The following is a 20,693-nucleotide window of genomic DNA, read 5'->3' on the forward strand; positions in this document are numbered from 1 at the left end:
TTGGGCCAAATTGTGCACAATAGTACTTGAAGATCGTGACTGTGCATAAATGGAAGTTATTGTCATGATAATTTTTCCCCTTCCTGCTTAGTTTATGAAGATAATTTGTTTAGTAATTTTTAATGAATAGAATACGATATGGCCCCATCCATGTTGATGAGGATCACAAATCGTCAAAACGGGGCGTCTACTCTCGGCTCAGCAGTGCTCTGCTCATCGCAGGACCGTCATTGCAGGGGCCGGTAATGTGATAAAGGGAGCATATTTTGGTAAGTGGGAGGTACTAGAGATAAATCGAAATGGGGGACCTTTTCACTAGTAAATTCATAATTATGCAAGCATGCGCCAAATGGCCTTGGCGGCAAGAAGTGTGAGTGGGCCATTGAAAATATACAGAGGTGCGACTATTAGAGGATTATTTAATTTCTCTCAGGTTTTCTGGCTTTGTACGTTTTTTTTCTTCAGAAAATCCCATTAAATCATTTTCGCTATTAGTTTCTAATGTAAGCCGGATTTTAGTACTCTGTAAAAAGACTTTATAATCGTGATTTTTCCTGCGAGCGAGACCGCCGTTTCTTAGTATGGCCCCTTCCGTCGTAAATAGTATAAATTACATCATCAGTGTTCTTGGAGCCAACCTGTGCCTTTGTAAACTCGGAGCGTACTGATGCTCAATGTAGCATACATGTACTGTACGTACAGGGTACGGTACATGTACTCACATAGCTTACCATTGGCATTGAACCTGGTCACAGCCGAAACCGAGAGAAATGGTATTCAGTTGTTGTGTTTGGGGTTGAACAAGGCAAAGTGCAGATTTCAAAGAGAAATTTGAGATCTGGCGGATTGTGAATTTAGGGACCCCAAGTTTGAGTCATTTTAATCTGTACAAAGCTGGTCATTGCCCCCCCCCCCAAAAGGTTAATGCTGTCTAAACTGCGCTGACCATGTTTTTGGAAATTTCACATTGAAAATTGTGAGAAAATGAACAATTTATGGTGCCTTAGTTCGGTAACGAAGAAGAAAAAGTAAGATATGCTATCAGCACTCCCATTCGACGTGTGGAAATGAACGACTTTGACCGTTCGCGGCGGTTACTTGACCAGACCCTCGTGAATCATACGGAATTGTCCTCAGCAACTTGAACTTGTCAGTCCTTCTCATTCTTCTTTCCTTACTCAGAAAACAAACTCCATAAGCCGGACGGTTGCAGGTATGTCTTGATAAGTGGATGAAACTAATAATAGGCCCCCTCTGTTGAGCCTTCTCATTTTGAAGACTTTGTTTGCACAAAATTAACAAACCATCACTGATTGAAATTCTTTGTATGTGCTCTAGAACCAAATAAAACACCTCAGACTCGTGAAAAGAATGATGCTATATAAAAACATGAAATTTGAGTGGCCTCAAGGTGGTTGCTGAGATGATAAAATATTGCCAATCGATCTCTTGGTCTTTTGCCACTATATTTCTCATTTTAGAGGTTTTCCCAGAACAATGAGACACTGACGACTAGCCAGAATCTCAACTACACAATACAATAAGTTTTATCCAGCTGGATTTTTTTGTTTGACTTTTACAAGTTATATTTTAGATTCATCTGAGCAGCATGTTTTACATACACAAAATTAACCGATCCAGCACTATCCCCAAGAAGCGCAGCCTACACGCGGACCGTACCGTACGTGTAACGGTACATTTAATGCGTCAGAGCCCCTGTACAAAAATGTTTATCATGTGGTTCATGCACGTATAGTACATTGTAAAACTGGGGAAATATACCGCGAAGTTCAACATTTCCTAGCAATGTTATAATCACAGATAGACCTCGGTTTCAATAATAAACTTCATGTTAACTTACTGTATTTTTGTGTTAGTCTTTCGTTCCCGAGTCACTGAATTCTTGCGCATGCAAGGCCGTATAATCACGGATAAACGGAATCGGTGATATGCTAACGTGTCTGATCGGGAAGAGCAAAAAATCTAACAAAAAAACCGTCAGCAAAGCTAAAACCTTCACACCTTTCTCCGCCACAGCCCACTTTTGAAAACTTCAGGAAAACTTCGAATTCTTTGTTTCGAGCCTTCGAAAGTCGCATAACGTAAACAAACTACTGCTTACCAAAAGAGTTTTTCACAAAAATCACTAGTTTTAACCACTCAGGTACTATTTCTCAGATTTAATTTTTACAAAACATGTTAGGATAAGGGTTTATCTTACCATAGAAAAAAAGACAAAAAATAGGGCAGAACCAACAAGTGAGGAAATCGAAACCTTTTCTTAGAAAACATTTAGATTTTTCAGACCAGCCATAGTGTGTCAAGTGACATTCGTATATGGAACTCACTCCAGGAAAACTTTAAGGAAAGCAGTATCTTTAAGAAATAATGAAACTAAAAAAAGGAGAAGAAAACTGAAATTTTACATAGGTACGAGTTTAAACTATAAGATAATTTCATACAAATTAAGATTGATTAATTAAGTGTTGATTAATCCAAGTACGACATGTGGAATAATGTTCTTCCTTAAAACCTTTTTTGATCGGGCCACGGTCCACAAAACAAAAACGAATGTCACAGGAGGGCGCCCGCTCAGGACGCACAGTGATGAAGCGATTCGTTTTATTGTGCAAGTGTAGCGCACATGCAGTACATGTATTTACGAACTGGCTGATTCTCGTGGTCAGCATTACGTATGCAAATAGCCCTAAAATGGGACATGCGCAGTTAATAAGTTCCCTCTGTAAACATACGTGGCCGGTCCCTACGGCCTGGGTGCACTGTCCACTATCGCAGCACCACTGAAAACAGTGTAACATCGGCATTGTTCCGGGCCCAATAACTTGCGTACCAACACCCCTGAGGTTTCTGAAACACGTTAAATTAATTAAAGGTCCATAATCTTTCAATTTCCTTTCTCTATTTTCTGTGGGTTATCAGATTACATTTGTAATTATTCCCATAAATCAAAATTACCCCCCTAAAAGTGATTTTCCCCGAAGTCTGCTTGCTGCCGTTTTTCAAGTGCCAATTAACCCTCAACCTTCGGGGCACTTAGGATCATTTTTCAACCATATTTTTAGTCGTTCGGCTGTCAGATGAAAGCCAAAAGACCCAGGGAGTTGACCCTGGCAAAGATTTACACAGTCTCACCATTTTGGGGGCCATAAAATCTCTTTTTTCAAAAGATACTGCGGGGGCACTTTTAATGCTAATGACTACTGGCCAGAAAATCTCACTCGAATTAGTAGGCTACACCCCCACGTTCGGAGGACGTCTGTAAGAGGTCTGGAGACTACGCCGTATGGGACGGGAACCACTATTTTTTGGAGGGCGGGTATCTTTGAAAAAAGGCGAATAAAAATTGTTTTCGTGGCTAACCCCAATAAAATTGAAACGAAAAGAGATCTTCTGGTCATAATCTTGAATTTCCATTGAAAAAAACGGAGGCCAACCTCTTCCCGAAAGTCAACAGGCGGCGCTATTTCGGTCTGATTTTGCAATGTTTTCATGGGCGCGTAGTTAATGGTGCCGCGCAACCATTGATCTCCGTGAACGGGTTTCAGAGCTACGGCTAGGTCTATTGTCTACCCATATTTCCAATGGAGGGAAGACCTAGACCTAGCTCTAGACGACAGATTCGGATGCAGTGCAACCCCCACAGCAGCTCAGATGAAGCTAGCTATACCAGTAGCTCTATGGCAATACACACCTCCAGCCAGCTAGCTTTTCGTCTTGTGAGCGCCCTCTCGCGTACGTATCAACAACACAAAAACGTCATGACCGGTCTTCAGTTTCACCTTATCATGATCATGCCATGCTCCATCAAATTAATTGCAAACATTCATGTGATAAAATCTATGTTAAATTTGTTTACGCAGGGTCTTACTTAGGCTGTTTGTAATAAAGCGATAAGACTAGAGTCCGTTTATCAGAACATCAAACAGGGAAGAAGAATTACTCTTTTGCTGCATTTCACTTGAAAACTTCCTCGCACTTAGCGCAGAGGTGTTGTAATTGTAAAGTATGGCCCGTCTGTCTGTCTCTGTGCCCCGTGGATAACGGTCGGTGGTGCGCGGTGTTTCTGATGTCGAAGGTAGGCTTGTTTCGTTTTGTCCTGTGTTTTCGCAAGTCTAAGCCAAGTCACAAGTCATTTCCAGTCCTAATTCAATTCAGTTGATCACATGTCAAGTCACAAGCAAGTCAATTTGGTCCCAACACAAAAAAAAACAGTGTGGCGAACATCAGATCAAGTGCGCGAATTTAAGCGAGCCACGCGGGGCGTATTTTGCCCCGTGAACAAGATGGTGCATATTCAAGCCAAGTGATTCAGATGTGGTCTTTGACAGACAAGACTGAAGTAGAAGTCGCGAAACAAATGAAGTCTGCACTGATTATTTTAAGACTACAAGGCATAAAGTTGATACTTTTCTAACTTGCATTGGTCATAAATTACATGCCAGTTCAAGTCAACTCACAAGTCATTCTTTGTGAGTCCAAGCACTGGCAGCAGAAGTGGGGGGGGGGGAGCTAGGGGAGAATTTTGATGGGGGGCATAACCCCCACTTTTTGCAGGGCTTAATGGATCGGCCTATTAATGGCTGATATCTGGTGGTCTCATAACCCCCCCCCCCACTTTGAAAATTGTTAAGCCGCCACTGAGTCCAAGTCAAGTCACAAGTCCAAAACTGATAGTTACAAGTCGAGTCATGAGTCACAAAAGTAGCTGCTCGAGTAGGACTAACCCACTTTGAACCTTGATGTCAGAGTTTCTGTCAGATCTGTGGAACTTTGTCTCAAGGGATTCTTGTTTCGTCTTTTGGTCTTGTCTCAAAGCCGCATGTGCCGTTAGAAGCAAATGTCCCGTGGCTAAGAAAAAAAGGAACGTCTGATGAGCACAATTTGTTCACAAGAATTAATCCATTATAAACATAATTACTTTGTTTGGGAACTGATGTCCTTCAAAACTGTATACATAACCATTAGGCCTGCGTGTGCATAAAAACATGTTTTCACAAATTGCATGTTCATGTTAATCATACGCCAGATAAAACAACCTTACTAATCAGGTACTGCGGGTATTTTGAAAGGATAATATTTTGTAGAAATGTCTGTCTTCATCATGAATACATTTTATTTTGTACTAAAGGCTCTTACAGTTTGTGTTATTCTTTGACCAGTTCAGATCCTCAACATCAGTCTACCGGTATGTCATAAGTGACACTGTGCGTGGTGAACTGATTCTAGTGGAATGTTAATTTTGACTTTTGAAATTTAAAAAAGAAAAAACATGGCAAAGTTTGACTGTTTCAACCAAGTGATCAGTCGACAGTTCTACCGCTATGGCCGTTTGATTGCACGACGCCCGGCCATATTCCTCATTGTGCCACTCATTGTCGCGGGTTGCCTGAGTTCCGGGATGATATTCCTGACAATTGAAACGGATGCGGCTTACCTCTTCACACCAGACAATAGCCGGGCTCGCGACGAGCTGGCAGAGATGGCGGCATTGTTTCCGGTCAACTATGAGAAGTTTCTCCCCAACCGTGTCCTGACCACTCAAGAGTTTGGCGGCAGTGTGGTGATTACTACCAGAGATGGGAGCAACATTCTGAGGGAGGAAGTCATGGCTGAGATCATTCACCTAGACAACACACTCAGATCCTTGGAGATCCAAGCACCCGGCTCAAATAGCAGCATAACCTACGCTGACATTTGCTGTCACTTCACCCACGATCAGTGTCTGGAAGACCCAGTTTTGAAACTTCTGAACTACTCCTCAAAGAGTGTGACTTCCATGAACCTCACTTATCCATTTTCTTACATTGATCTCATAGACCTCCCAGTATCTTCAACTGATATTTCCTTTGACTTCATGGAGGGCCTTCCATTTGGAAGTGTCGATCAGTTGGCTTTTCAACAAGATGGCATTCCTGATTTGAGCTTTCTCATCCCCACTGGGCCACAGAACATCAGCATCAATATTGGTGCATCGTTAGGGGGTGTCGTCCTGTACGAAAACTCTGACGTCATCAGGTCGGCCAAGGCGTTAAACATCATGTATTTTCTGCGATCGGGAACAGAAGAGGAACGTATCCTGGCAGAGGAGTGGGAAAGAGCATTCCTAGAGACCTTCCTGACACTCTTCAGTGGTTACCTGCACATTGAAGTGTCAGTATTTGCTTCCACGACGCTGTCAGATGAGCTCATCGCCATGGCAACCCGCGTCATGCCCCGGTTTTGCATCACCTTTAGCCTCTTGATCGGCTTTGCCGTGGGATCGTGCATGATGATGGACTGGGTGTTCAGTAAACCCTGGCTGGGACAGTTTGGGGTTATATCGGCTATGCTGGCCATAGCGTCCTCAATGGGCCTGCTGTCATTCTGCGGCCTGCCCTTTAATGAGGTTTCTGCATCCATGCCATTTCTAGCAATAGGTGAGTCCAACAAAACATGTTTAAAATTCAGGAAACAATGCAGATTGTCCCTCTCTTGGTGACATTAGGGACATGTATGTTCTCAAGATTTTTCCTGATTTCAGGATTTTCGACCTCTAAAAATTCTGGAATTAAACTCTCTGAGTAATATTACAGGTTTGCTACGGTAATCTTGGCATTTTAATGTTAACATATATACGTGTATTTATTGTACCAAAAGTGAACAAATTATGGAAGAATACCCATTTATAGGAAACCACACCCTTATCAGCTATAAAAATCCAATTAGTTTCAGCATTTTGCTGTAAAATTTACAACCCCACGCTAGATCTGTTCTATTCTATTCTTGGAAGCTAAACTTTGTTTTTGTACACTGTTCTTGCACAAGTCACCAGGGCCCAGGCAACTCATTTTAGCAGTCCTCACTTCATTCATTCTGTTCATTTTCATTGTACATTGTGTTTACGACAGGCATCGGCATTGATGACATGTTCATCATGCTGGCCGCATGGCGGAAGACCTCTATCAAGCTCTCCATAGAGGAGCGGCTGGGCCAAACGTACGCGGAGGCCGCTGTGTCCATCACCATAACCAGCATCACCGATGCCCTGGCCTTTGGCATTGGTTCCATCACCAGACTACCAGCCATCAGGGTGTTCTGCCTCTACAGTGGAGTGGCCATCATCTTTGATTACCTGTACCAGGTAAGGCTCTGGGAAGAATGCCCGGCACTGGCAGTGGAAGGGGGGGGGCCAGTGCCCTCTCCCTCTCCACTTTTTCTACTGGAGGGCATGGCTCCCCCACTTGCCTGGCTCTTTTCTGTCCGGCAAAGCTGACTTCAGAGTTCCAATACAGAGATTGCCACCCTGTTTGCTCTTTGTGGGAGCCATACAGATTGGCCTCTGGCCACTTGCGGTGCTGAGTGCTTTTCTTTCTCGCTATATTCTTGAGGGAGTCAGCCCATGTTCAGCCAGATAAGTTTGGGAACAGTTTCTGTATTCTAACAGCACATGCGAAAGATGAAGCATGTTCGAGGTCATTTGGAAGGGGCAGTAGGCGAGTGCAAGGTCAATCTTATCAGTGTGTCCTTTCCCTTGCACACGTTTTGTCCTTAATTGACTGTTGCCCTTTGAACTACATGTATGTGTACCAACCTGGCTCATGCCCCCCCCATTGTCCAAACAGAGCTTTTCAAGATTCCACACCATATCAGCAAAGACTTAAGATAGAGTGAATTGAAGGTTGTAATTTGCATATCATATGATTAGCTTGGTGGTCCTTGAAGTGTGTTGCTGATCTCTTCTACGGCAAAGCATGGGGCTGCCATGAAACGTGACTATTGGAGGACCAGGGTTTATGTCAAGTCACTTTCAATCAATGAGTAATGCATGTACCTGTATGTAGCGCTTTCGTCCAAAATTTCAGCTCAAGGTACAAAAGCTTATCGCATTTTTGCAGAAGTGATATACTGCATCAGGGTAGGGAATAGTGAGGGGGGGGGGAAATATTGCGACATTCGCAATTCAGCAATTGTCTGACGGTCACACTCCATGCGGAGCAAACCAGTACCCTCAGAGCCAGGTATCGGTGTTTGGAAAAGTACTTGTCATAATTATATTGTGCCCTGTGAGTGTCGCTTGTTGGTTCATCCTTTGCGCGTACGTACCACGTTTGTTGTGTAAGCGTTCGTCAAATGAACATACTGCGCCAAAAATAGTTGTCCCTGTCCTTCCCCAGCCTCAACCTCCCCGGGGGACAACCAGGGTTTGTGATTTTTGTATTTGATTTTGATTCTTTTTTAAAATTAAAATCAGATTTTTTGTTTTAAATCAGATTTTTTTATTTTTCCAAAAAGTGAAGACAAGTTGGCTCAACTATCTGTTCAAGAGCAAGAAAATTAGCAGCATGTGTGACAATTCTCTTTTATTTATTTGTTTTTTTTTTTACAAAAGAAAACAAATTGGGATTTTGATTAAGAAATTTAAATCAAGTAATTCGATTAAAGAGCTACTCAAAGGAAAACATGTTTTCTCTGATTTTGTCTGTTCAAATAAATATGTAAGCATCCAAATGGAATCGAGTGTCATTTGTCTTCAGAGCTCAAGTATAGCAAGCTTAAAAGGGTTGTTTTTCTGTTCATGTCAAGATGTGAATTCTGAATGTAGATTGCGTCATTCGGAGAAAACAGAGAAAATGAGGGGAACCCTCGCCCCGTGTTCATGGTGGATAAACTCTTGCACATGTCAAGTAAGAGCTACAAACGATACCTACATGAGTTGTTTGGCGTTAAATTATTTATTTAAATTCATTTGATTTAAATCACAATTTAAATCGGTGATTTAAATCAGCCAACCCTGCCTCCCCCCCACATCAACTCTGCCTCTCCCATTACACCATCCAACTCGTAGCAAAACCAAGCTAATAATTGTACTTTACATTTGAATACCTCACTTTGTTCTGTGTAGATCTCGTTCTTCGGAGCTTGCATGGTTTACACGGGTCGGAGAGAGGCCAAGCGGAAACACTGCACCACCCTCAAACCAGTCTTGCCCAAGGACGAGGCGCCCTCAGAGTTTTACCGCCTCTTTTGTTCTGGAGGCGTGTCCAAACAGTCACCTACAGGGGAGCCCGACGACCACGCCATAATGGGTTTCTTCAGGGATTACTATGGTCCATTTATCACCTCGCCCAGTGCTAAGATTATAACAGTTATCTTGTATGGTTTGTACGTTGGTGCAGCCATTTTTGGATGTTTGTCCTTGACAGAAGGGATGCAGTATAAGGATATTTTTTCCGATGATTCATACGCCCATCATTACATGAGCGAGCGAGCTGAATATTTTACAGCATTTGCCGCTCCGATCTCTGTGGTCATTAATGAACCAGTGGCGTATTGGGAAGAGGACATACAAGAGGAAATTGAGAATGTTACCAGGACCTTTGAGTCTGTCAACCACATCTATGATTCAAGATTCTCCGATTCGTGGCTGAGAAAATATCTAGAGTATCTGGAGATGGAGAACATCTACGACTCAGAAAATGCTACAGGGTTAGACCAGCAGCGGTTTCTGGCAATACTTCAAGAAGACTTCTTGACAAACCCCCTGTTTGAACATTTTGTCCTGGATGTTAAATTCGAAAACATATCCGGTCAGAATGCAATCTCTGCCTCACGTTTGATCTTTCTGCCAGGAAACTTAACGACAACCAAGGGGGAGAGTGAGTTGATGCTGGCCGTCAGGGCGATTGCGGACAACGCTTCCCTCCCGCTCTTCATATCATCCCCGCCGTTTGAATTCTTTGAGCAGTACCTGGTTGTTCTCCCCAATACCATGCAGAATCTCATCATCGCCACCGTCTCCATGTGCATCATCTCCCTGGTCTTCATCCCCCACCCAATCTCGGCGGCCATGATCACTGTCTGTGTCATCTCCATCGAGCTGGGCGTCATCGGGCTTATGTCCCTGTGGGGGGTCAGCATGGATGGCGTCTCCATGATCAACATCATCCTCTGCATCGGCTTCAGTGTGGACTTCTCGGCCCACATCACCTACTCCTTTGTCACGGCGCCTTGCCGGACGGGCAACCAGGCGGCCATCTTTGCCTTGCACAGCCTCGGCATGCCCATCCTCCAGGGGGCAGCCTCCACCGTCCTGGGCATCATCGCAATTGCCAACTCCCCGGCCTACATATTTCGCAGTTTCTTTAAGACCATGTTCCTGGTCATGACCTTGGGACTCCTGCACGGCATACTCTTCCTGCCGGTTCTTCTCACCCTCCTCAGACCCTGCATGCGCCTGGGACAGCCCAAGCCCAAGCCTGCCTCAGATGTGCAGACGACCACAAAGGAGGACAGTGCAGCAAGGGTCGACTTCGATTTAAACCTGGAAGAGATGCCACACCGAGACCTGGAGAGGGACTTACAGAGGGAGGAGTGTAACAGCAAGGCTTCATCCACTCAGGAACCCCAAGAATGTGAAGGTACTAGTCTTGAAATGTTCTTACATGAAGTGTTTGCTGAGACAGACAGTTCAGATGGGGACAGTGGCAATGCTTCCAAATTAACAAAGAAAGCACGGATTGTAGAAATGCTCACTGTGTTATAATCCTTGTCGATTATGTCGAAGCTGTACGTCCATTTTCAATAAAGCCGTCCTTTAAATGCAATTACTTGGCATGAATGTCGTTGTTCAGAATGTTTTCAATTTTATCTTCTTCCCCCCCCCAAAAAAAAAATTTACAAAATTAGTTAGTGAATGAACGTGAAGAAAAACTTTATCTTGCATTTAAGCTTGTTCCGTGTGCTCATAATATGGATGAACCACTAATGATAAAGCTGCATGTTGTAATCCATACTAGCAGAGATGTGTGTGTCTTCCTTGTTCGCTTAGATAGTGTGTGTATCATGTTGCAACACAGGAAAAACTCATGCCTGTGTAATCAATCTCTTACACATTCCAACAAGTCTCTTACACATGCTAACAAGTAACTTTACCTCACCTTGACTGATTTCCTGTGTTGTGGTGGGTTTTTTTTTTTACTGGCTACATGTGTGTATTTGTGTAACTTTGAATGCTCTCTTTTTTTTCTGTGCACCAAATTGTACTGCATGCACATGTACATGTAACTTACTGACATTTACGGAAGCGACTTAATACTAGCCCGTGAAACCTGGTGCGCTACTTTTTTTCAGTAGCTGGGGTGACCAATGATTCATGAAGAGGGGACAATGCAATACACCATTTAAGACATTTCAGAAACGGGAATCCACAACGTCGCTTCGATAGCTTTGTTGGTAGTGATTTGAACTACAGATCCACAGTCCTTGGTTCGACTCAGACCCATTTGTGCTATTCATTTTCCAATTTTATCATTGTGTTTGGCATTTCCTTTTTCAATTGATGCAGAAACAGAGTCCAAGCATGAACCCTCTAAGAGTCTTGAGAAAAATAGCAGACCAGGTTTCACGGGTTAGTATTTAGTCACTTCCGACATTTACAGTATGCATGCCAAACAGGATATCCATTTGCACACTTTCCTCCGGTTTAACCTCTCACTGTATATGAGACAAAATTCACGTTTTTTCTCCATGTGGAGGAGTTCATTGTCCACCTGTGCAGCAAATGCTTGGCATGCACAATATTAATTATACAGGTGACTGATATCCTTCAAAGTGCCGTTCATTTCATTTATGTACCACCTGACCTCTCTTGCTGTTGTAAATATAGTTTTAACCGGGTAACACCTAGCTGCACGCTTGATCAGTGTTTTCTTTAAGTGAAAAAATGGGGTTTTTTTCTTGTCTGCTCACAGTTGACCCTGTTTTCAGATGTTACGGGAAAGGAAATACATGTAGAACGTTCCTTTGTTTTGTGCCTGCACAAAGCACAAAGTCATACCTTACAAACTCTGTTGGTGTGTGAACTACACTCGTCAGGATTAGTTTTTCACTTATAGAAGTCACTCTGTTTTACAAGTTCCTTGAAGTCAGGTTGTTCATCTGCAGTCACAGGGATCAGTGTTTGTTTTACCTGAACAGAAATAAACCAAAACAGGCCTGTCATACTGTTAATTGAGTTCGTGATGATTTTGATTGGAAATGACTGGATTCACATATACTAATAATTCATCTCGGCTCAATAGAATGCACAATTTCATTTGGAATAACCAACTTCTTTTTCAAGCCGAGGAAGCAAATCTGTTATTCGGTACATGTACAGTGTAGTTTAAACAGCCACCAAAATAGAGTCTTTAGTCGGTGACTTGTATCCTCGTCAATTGTTCTCAAGCAATCGATAACTATCGACACAGCCGGGGTGAAACAAAAGAACAAGTGAAGGTGTTGAGTGCAGTCAAAGTGACCAATGTAGTCTTATCCTGATGTGGAAATTCCATTCAGTATCAGGACTTCATCCTGTATCATTTCACCCTTGTTTAGTCACTGTGCTGTCCAGTTGTCCATCCATTTGTATTTTGGGTCCATCGGTGAAGCATCCTTTCCAGATAGCATGTATCTATCCCTCACAAGTCACAACTTACATGTACCAGTACCAAAATTCACCCTTCCTCTTATTTTTGTCACTTTTGTTTGACTAGCCTTTCTTTAGATTTTCTTTCCTCACATCCTAATCTCCTTCGAGGCAGGTATGTACCAAGTTTTTTGTCTTCCAATTTGTCAGGAAGTCTGTTTGTATTGTCCTCTGTGTAAATGATGTGCAAACTAACATTTAATTGTACATGAATAATATATTCACAGTCATTTTTTCAACGTATTATGTTAAAGCTAACTAAGGTATTATCGATCGAGGCAAATTTTAATCAATCAAATGGCAGTTGGACTACCCATCAATTACTCTTATAAATCCCATTGTCAAATTGCAGCTACAAGTATGTGTGAATCACATGCAGTTGGCTGCAGCTTAAAATTGCACACAACTCTATGGAGAGGGGTGACAGCCTCAGGCATAGACTCATGTAATTTCAAGTCGCAGCAAAATAATCTGATCACAGGTCAAGGTAATGTTTAATGCTGATATCATGGGTTTTTAACATGCCAAACAAGGGCACATACAGTACAGTAATATTGTTTCAATCTGTTTCAGTATCTTAGAAAGAATTTATTTTGTGACAATGTTTATTTGGTATGTTCATGTTTTCTCTCTGCCAAATTTTTACACAAAGCATTTTCTCGGGGGGGGGGGTGATTTTTCTCTTTCCCATGCCCTTGTGCACAGCTGCTTACATTGGTATTTTTATCGAAATGGTTTGGACTTTGTGACTTTGTTGCACGACTTTTGTTTCACTGAATCTGCATGGCTTTTTTCTCTGCACGGCAGTTTAAGGGTTGAATATGAAACCTTGGCTTCAAAGCCTGTAAGGTCTTTTTTTTTCAACGAAGCCAAATACATGTATGTGCACTTTATGCATTCAGTGTAAGGTGTTAAAGAAGATGAACGGATGAGACAGTCTTACAGAATGAGTCGTAATGCACATTTGGAGTTAAGCCAAAAAGTCCTGGAACATATTGCAAGCCAGAAGATGCTTGAAATATTTTCCCTCTGTCAAGTCTTGCGATTATTTGGCTTGCAAGCAGTGTGACATGAGAAGGGGATTGCCTGGCCAAACTTGGCTCAGGCCTAAATTCAACTTGCATGCATAGATGCCTCTGATACTCAGTTTGCAGGATTCAGTGGTGAATTGCATGACACAATTTTCAGGGTCACAGAATTTACATGTACAGGTAGGTGTGTTGAATGACATGGCCCATGCATTCACACACCATCATACCTTGAACTTTGGTCAAGGTCTATTGCACTGTCTGGTTATTTGAACAGGGACACTCATGAACTGATGGGTGGTCTCAGCTGTACCCAAGATGCGAGCATGCTTATCGGGGAAGATAACTTAGTGCCCAGGTCACGTCACACGCATGTCCTTGTGAAGCAAAAAACAAAAGCGAAAAAACTTACCAAGCCAATTGTGCTGAGTATATTAACTGAGCCCGACAGCCACTAAATTTGCGTGGCTTTTGGTTGGTAATCTGATTTCACTATCAGTAGAGTAGATATTTTCTGTACCAAGAAGCCCCAGGCCCCACTTCCCCTAAAGCGCTTTGGCTGGTACCCTGCTTTTGATTAACAAAACTTTGGGGGGGGGGGGAATCCACAAGCTTGTTATTGCTAACAATCCAGTGAAAAAGGGGCAGACGTGAAAAAAGAAATTGTCTATGTTGAGTGATGCTCTGAAATGCAGCCTGGCTACATGTACGTGGGTAATTCCAGAAATTAGGCTTCATTTTTTTCGTGTCCCTGTTACATCTGACACATGATTTTGTAAGATCAGAACACATTTTCTCATTTCTAAGAGTGATGAATCAATGCAAAACAATTTCGGTGATATTTACACGAAAATGTCACACTTTTGGACCCCAAATTTCTAGAATTATCCACAAGCACATGATGTCCTTGTGAACCAGGGTTAGTTTTTGCTGATGACATCTATCATTGAAAATGTGTGAGATGACACTTATTGTTCTTAAAACTTGAACCACACTGTTAGGTCCAAACACTCTGAATTGGGTATTATACAATTATTAGACAGCATGACTTAAAAAAAAATAATAAAAAATACATGTTGAAAATAGTTTGCGGTACCCGCTGCTTCATTTGACTCGGACCGGCCAGCTGACCCCGGCAAGCTCGGTAGTCGAGTGGTTAAGACATCTGCTCTAGTAAGCAGGAGGTCGTGAGTTCGAGTCCCACCCGAGTAAGCTTGTGAGGTTTTTTCGCAAGCTCTCGGACAAGCACTGAGCATACAGTGCTTATTAATATACGTTGGGTAAGGGCAAAACCTGTTGTATATAATTAGCATGACTTAGGTAACAAAATGGCTTCTCCTCCTGACACATTAGCTTGTGCATACCTCTGAATGCACAAATAGCACAAACTGGGGTTTGAGTTTGGATACTTGCCAGCACAACATGTAACTCCTGGCTAGTATTTCCTTGACTATGTTCACTTCCTTTGAAACCAAAAGTCAACATTAGGACCATATCACATGGTCACAGTGTGATTGTGGAGAACGGATGCTGCATTGTGCAATATTTTGTAGCACACAGCTTCTTGGGATTGTTAACTGGCATGCATTTAAGCCGGTTTCAACTCAGTGGTCCTACTCAACTGTTGCTCTAAAAACTAGTATGTTATGACCCCCCCCGGTGGAATTTTCTGTTCAGAGTCTCAAGAAAAAGCCTATATGCATCAATGGAACATTTTCCCACAGAAGTGGCACAATTTAAAAAAAAAAGACAAGATTTACTCTTTCAAAAGCAGAGGCATCCACAGCATTGAAATCCAGATGTGGTTGAAAAACTGACAATCAGAGTCTTCTGAGTGTCCTGATTTTCTTTTCATTGTTTACAACAATGAAAAATGAAGCTTTTTTTATTTTTGCATGTTTCTCTGTACATATTTTCTCTTTTAGGCCAGATTGATTTCGTTTAATTAATTTTAATCTGCATGGCTATTATTTTGTACATGACAGTTTGACGGTTGAAGGTACATGTAAAAGACACCTTTGTTCAAAGCTTGCCAGTACATGTGCAGTTCCTTGTTTTTTCACCTTGAAGACCAGTATGTAACAGGCATGAAATGCATTCTGCAGTCCCACAAAATGAGTCTTCACTCACCATCACTTAATGTAAAGGGAAAGGCAGCAAAGCTAATCAGGGGCAATGCCAGACATTGGAATCTTTCCAAGTTCCCCCCCCCAGTCTGCATGTGGCATGTTTACAAGCTGTCTAAACACAAGGTGGATGGAGATCATCTTCCTGGGAGCTTTGCTCAGACCAAAATTCAGCTTTGGTGCCCGAGTCCCTTTGAAACACAGTTTGTTTGGTTTTGTTGGAAAATAGTGTGACCCACCTTTGGGGGCAAAGTATGAAGCTGTTGGGGTGTGTTGAGAGGGAGGGTTTATGCACGTAACATGTACCTCCTGATCTTTGTTCGAGGACAATCTATGTGTGTCTAGTTGTTTAAATACATAAATGTGCTAATGTCTTGGTGTGAACGCACTTCAGGGAAGGCATTCATATGTGTACTCTCCCCAGTTAGGCGCACCGGCTACTTGTAAGCAAGCAAGCTAAGAAAACAAAAACAAAGAAGATTAGCTACATGTAAGACGTTACTGAGCCAGACATAGGTAGAAGACACTAAATAGTACTTTCAGATAAAAAGCTATTTTTAATTAAGACTTTTCCCTACCTGCTGCACGGGTCTGACTCTCACCCAAGTGAGGACTGAAGTGCTGAGGAGCCAAGGTCTGAGGACCCAATTCTATGGCACTGAGTGTTAATCCAAGCATGTATGAGTGTCCTGACTTTTGTGTGTGTGTGAGTTTGTTTCTGCATGCAATTGGGGACCCTGAACAATAAAGGACAATAAGGTCCCCAATTGACAACTGTGTACAAAACGTATGGGTGGTCTTCTGAAAAAGTTTAAGTACAAACAAAAGAGGAACACTAGGGGGTCCCCAGTTGCAGGCAAATACACTCTTGCTTGTGTGAGGGGGGTAAATCTCAAGTCTGTTGAATCACTGCAGACTGCTGATGCCACACAGGGGCTGTGGTCATATATAATGACCAATCCATTTGACTTTACTTTCAGAACCAAAAGTTTGAAGAAGTTGAGGTGCAAGACCCACGCGTCAGAGGCACAAGCTATTGCCATGGATGCAGGTGACTCCCAAAAAGACATTCATCCTTAACCATGACATCACGGGAGCCAGACATAATTGCTGCCGAAGGCTTTTTTTGTGGATGAACTCTTCCAGTAAAAGGGAAAACATTTTATTTCCAAGTATTGGTTGGGGCAAGATGAAAGAAGATTTAAAGATGCACACATGCACAAAAAAATCTTTCAAATGAATATGCAGTTTAAAGTTTGCTGACAAAGTATGATCCTGGCTTATGTAAAGAACAGTTTTGCTGATTGTTTTAAACATAAAATGGAACTGGTGTTCCTACCTGTACGGTATAATTGTCAGGTTCGTTAATATGTTGCCACAGTATTGTGCTATTTATCAAAGTAATGCTTTTTTTTTTAATACAACATTTAGTCAGTGGTGATCTTGACAGCCTGAATAGAAAACTGAATATTTATTTTGTGAAAAATAATTGGAAGGAAGGAAATATTTCTGCAATTGAATGTAAACAGAGAATGGTCTCTTGAGTGTGTTTTAAACTTATGCATACGACAATGCACGTAGTCAATATTTGTATATTGGCCTACAGATATTGTTCCTTTTAGTGACAAATGTTGCTGCAGTTTTGTTTAGAGCATTGTTCTAACTTTTTCAAGTTCTAATTAATAACAATTTAATACTTCTTGTGTGCGAACATATTTGGACCCCATTTACCCAAGTAATTATTCATCGTCATGTGACCCAATCCAACAAGATTGTAAAAAGTATGGAAGCGGTGACCTTAATGCACTCCTACCGATGAAACTGGGTCACCGCTCACCAAGGTTACTTTTAGAAGTATGCCTGTTGAAAAAAAATCATGCACCACGGTGAAAATTGATGGGAACTTTGAATTGTCTTTTAACTTACTGTCCGGGGTGTGAGACTACATAAAGATCAAAATGAAGATCCCTTCTTGCATTTTGGAATGTAACTGGGAAAAAAGTCATTGTGACATGCCCTCTGAGTCAGCTTCTATGGGATCTGGACAGAAAATAAAGTTCTTAAAGAGACGGGAGACTGTTTCCTTCGGGGCGAGGGTGACTGTATTTTATGCATGCAGAGCAGTGCTGACGTACTGAAAGTTATTAAATAAGTACAGTAAATCCTAAGTTAATTGTGCTTTCATTTTCCAATATACATGTTACCATAACACTGGTGCATTTCTCCCAAGGGAAGGGACTCTCATACACTGATGGCCAATGAAAAACACCACTTTTTACTTTCTGGGCTTGGTTTTTACCCACTGACCCAGCAGTACAATAATACTTATGATCGCCTAATTGGAGACAGTGCAATCATAGATGCATGAAGTGAACGAAATACCAAGTGGTTTGGCTAATCCTCCCCACACTACTCAAGGTGAGAAATAGGATGGTTGACAACTTTTTCTAAAGTCAAAAGGTGCTTTTTCACTGTCGATGTAAAATTCAAGTACGAGGGGAAAAAAATGCGAGGTCCAACCCTTGAGCCATCCTTTTATACATGTACATGTTAGGAAATCCCGTGTAAGCGTGACGGTGAGAATAAACCAAAATGCTTGAGTCTGACGCTCAGTGCATGAGAGTTAGCAGCCAACTTTAAGTTCTGCATTTCAAGATCATGTTGGAACAGCAGCTTTAGCCAGTGCGTGAAAACACGGAGCTATAAAAAAGAGGTTTAGTCTTAATAAAATTAGCGAACTCTTCACGTAGGATACCGTTATATACAAAGCCCTCAGCAAATAGGCGACGTCTCAGGTTCGGCTGAGACTTGGTTCATGTCAGTACTGGATTATTCCAGAGACCTCTGTTGCCCAATCGGTTGGTAGCTGTGTCAGGGTCACTTAATAAAACTCACTTGACGGTATATTTGATGTATTTTTCTTTCTGTGTGTTTTAATGTGAGTGAATTAAACTAAGCAACAAGGTTGTTGTGAGGTTAATATGTGCCCAATGGCAGGGGGGGGGCTCATGCCCCGCCTATCATTTTGCAGGTGGTGTGGGGCTTAATGGATTGGCCTATTAATGGCTGAATGATATTTTCACAATTGCCCCATCTTTAAAAATCGTTCCGCCGCCGTTGTGTATGCCTCATCAATATTAAATAGCGTTTTCTGTTAGTCATTACATATTTATAGTATTGCTTCATTTTTGGCTGTGCCAATCACTCTTTTACAAGACAGAGATGCCAGTCTGACCCTGAAAAGGTCTCACGGCTAACTTTGCAAATAAAAATGGAGATAAAATAAAGATTACGGCAAAAATAGGTCGATGATAAAATATGTTGCGACACATTGGTTGTCCTGAAGATTAGCGAAATGGAACCTTGAAGCCAGAGTCAAACTTGGAGGAAAGCAAATTGGAACCGAGACGTGTTTGGCCTCTGCATAACTGCATAAGGGTCTGTCGTTTTAAACGCCTGCAGTACTTTTCGCAGTTCAAATGCTTTTACGTGATCGATAAACCACATTTAAAAACCACCTGGTAATGTCCACTTGGCCAATCTAGTTTCTGAGCACTTTTTTTGGCAGGGCCTAGGCTTTCCGAGGGTTTTAGTTGACGAGCCGGGAAATTTGGAGGAAAGCCAAATCTCCACAGAACCCAGTGTGATTTTTTTGGTCGATTTCTCCGTCTTTTCAACGCGCATCCCCTCAACTTAGTGTAGCAATTTTGCATTACAGATACCTTAATTATACAAGTTTGAATTACCGAAGTTATGCTGTCAGATAAGCTAGGGTACTATGGACTCATGCAAGCAACATGTGCCGTAAACTGAGCCATGCTCTTTTGGCAGAGTTTTCATACGGAATGGCTGATTATAGGACAAATGTTTGCACTAATTTTTCGTAAAAAATATCTGAGCGGTCTAAATGCCACCTAAACAGAACAGCGTGTAAACTGATGTATTAGGATGCAAGTCTCATCCGGTCATCATGTAACAACTCTTGCAAGAGGTATCTTTGCTATTGGGCTGGGCCGGAAAAAGAACAAACTCTTTAAAGTTAAAGTGTAGAAAAATTATTTTTCATCTTTCGATTTCCTCAGAGGCAGCATTTTTCCTCAATGTTTCAAAAACACTCCCTCAAATAAAGTGCTTGCCCAGACTCTGAACTTGCACGTGTCGATAATCGATATTTATACATCCAACTATCGATCACTCAAAGGGGTGTGCACTGTGACATACTCGATGCTACTATTTTTACCTCTCTACACGTTGAAGTTCCAAACTGTATGAAAAAACACTAACAAAAGACCAGGGCTCTAATGTTTTCCATTGCAAATGTGCCTTCCTTTCCAAGGAATAGCGCCGTACTGAATTGTGTTTGGGAAAACTTATTTTAAACTGGGCTTTATTAGTAATCAGAGCACGAAGATTGTATTTTTTAATTTTTCAGGATTGCCACATCCAGGCAGGAAAGGAGTTTTCTTTTCTGTCATTTCTATTCGTTTTTAAAAACCGAAACCCCATAGTATGTTTTGCATTATGTTCAGATGAACGTGCGCCAACAGTCTCTGACATGAGTGCAGTTGACGAAAAAAATAGCGCCGCCTGGCGAAAAAAATAGCGCCGCGAGCGGCCGCTCTTGTCTCAGTGGTTCCCGTGCGGTGGCGTAGCTAGGATTTTACTAGTAGGGGAGGGGCAAAAAGGGGCCACCAGCATCTTATGGGGGGGGGACACCAGCAGCTTTCAGCAGATTTGTCATGACTCGAGTCAGTGATTCGACTCGAGTCCGACTCGAGTCACAATTTTTCTGGGACCAAATGACTCGACTCGAATCTCTCATGGAGACTCAACTGGAGTACAAGCTTGTGACTCGTGTCTCAAAAAAGTTAAAAGCAAAATTTTAGTTGGCTAGATACTTGTCATGCTAATTTATTTTAAATGAAAATAAAATACACAAAATGACTTGCATGTAGTTGTATTTTTATTGTTTTGTGTTCACAAATTTGTTACTCAAATTGACTCGAGCTCGGTTCTTGACTGGACTACGGTAAAGTGACTCGATTCGACCTTGACCTAATGACTCGACTCGAG

The 20,693-nt window shown here is 42.0% G+C and overlaps 1 protein-coding gene across 9 annotated transcripts; it reads left to right on the top strand.

Moving 5' to 3' along the window:
• The first annotated feature begins 137 nt into the window (after window positions 1-137).
• On the top strand, window positions 138-18,531 carry LOC110979149 (patched domain-containing protein 3-like). Of its 9 annotated transcripts, XM_087148581.1 has the most exons (7): window positions 3,756-4,096; window positions 5,181-6,437; window positions 6,909-7,141; window positions 8,903-10,418; window positions 11,345-11,407; window positions 12,534-12,581; window positions 16,601-18,531. In XM_087148581.1, exons 2-6 carry the CDS (start codon window positions 5,291-5,293, stop codon window positions 12,542-12,544), a joined length of 2,970 nt encoding a protein of 989 aa, XP_087004707.1. In that variant the 5' UTR covers window positions 3,756-4,096; window positions 5,181-5,290; the 3' UTR covers window positions 12,545-12,581; window positions 16,601-18,531. The 9 variants fall into 9 exon arrangements, 7 of the variants coding, with proteins under 7 accessions (XP_022090431.2, XP_087004707.1, XP_087004706.1 ...); XM_087148580.1 differs by lacking the exon at window positions 12,534-12,581; XR_015428266.1 differs by having other exon boundaries at window positions 3,757-4,096; window positions 8,903-11,407.
• Window positions 18,532-20,693: the final 2,162 nt, after the last annotated feature.

Source organism: Acanthaster planci, linkage group LG18 (assembly GCF_054643075.1).
Source record: "Acanthaster planci isolate LZ-2023a linkage group LG18, COTS_SCS, whole genome shotgun sequence".
NCBI classification, from domain to species: Eukaryota; Metazoa; Echinodermata; class Asteroidea; order Valvatida; family Acanthasteridae; genus Acanthaster; species Acanthaster planci.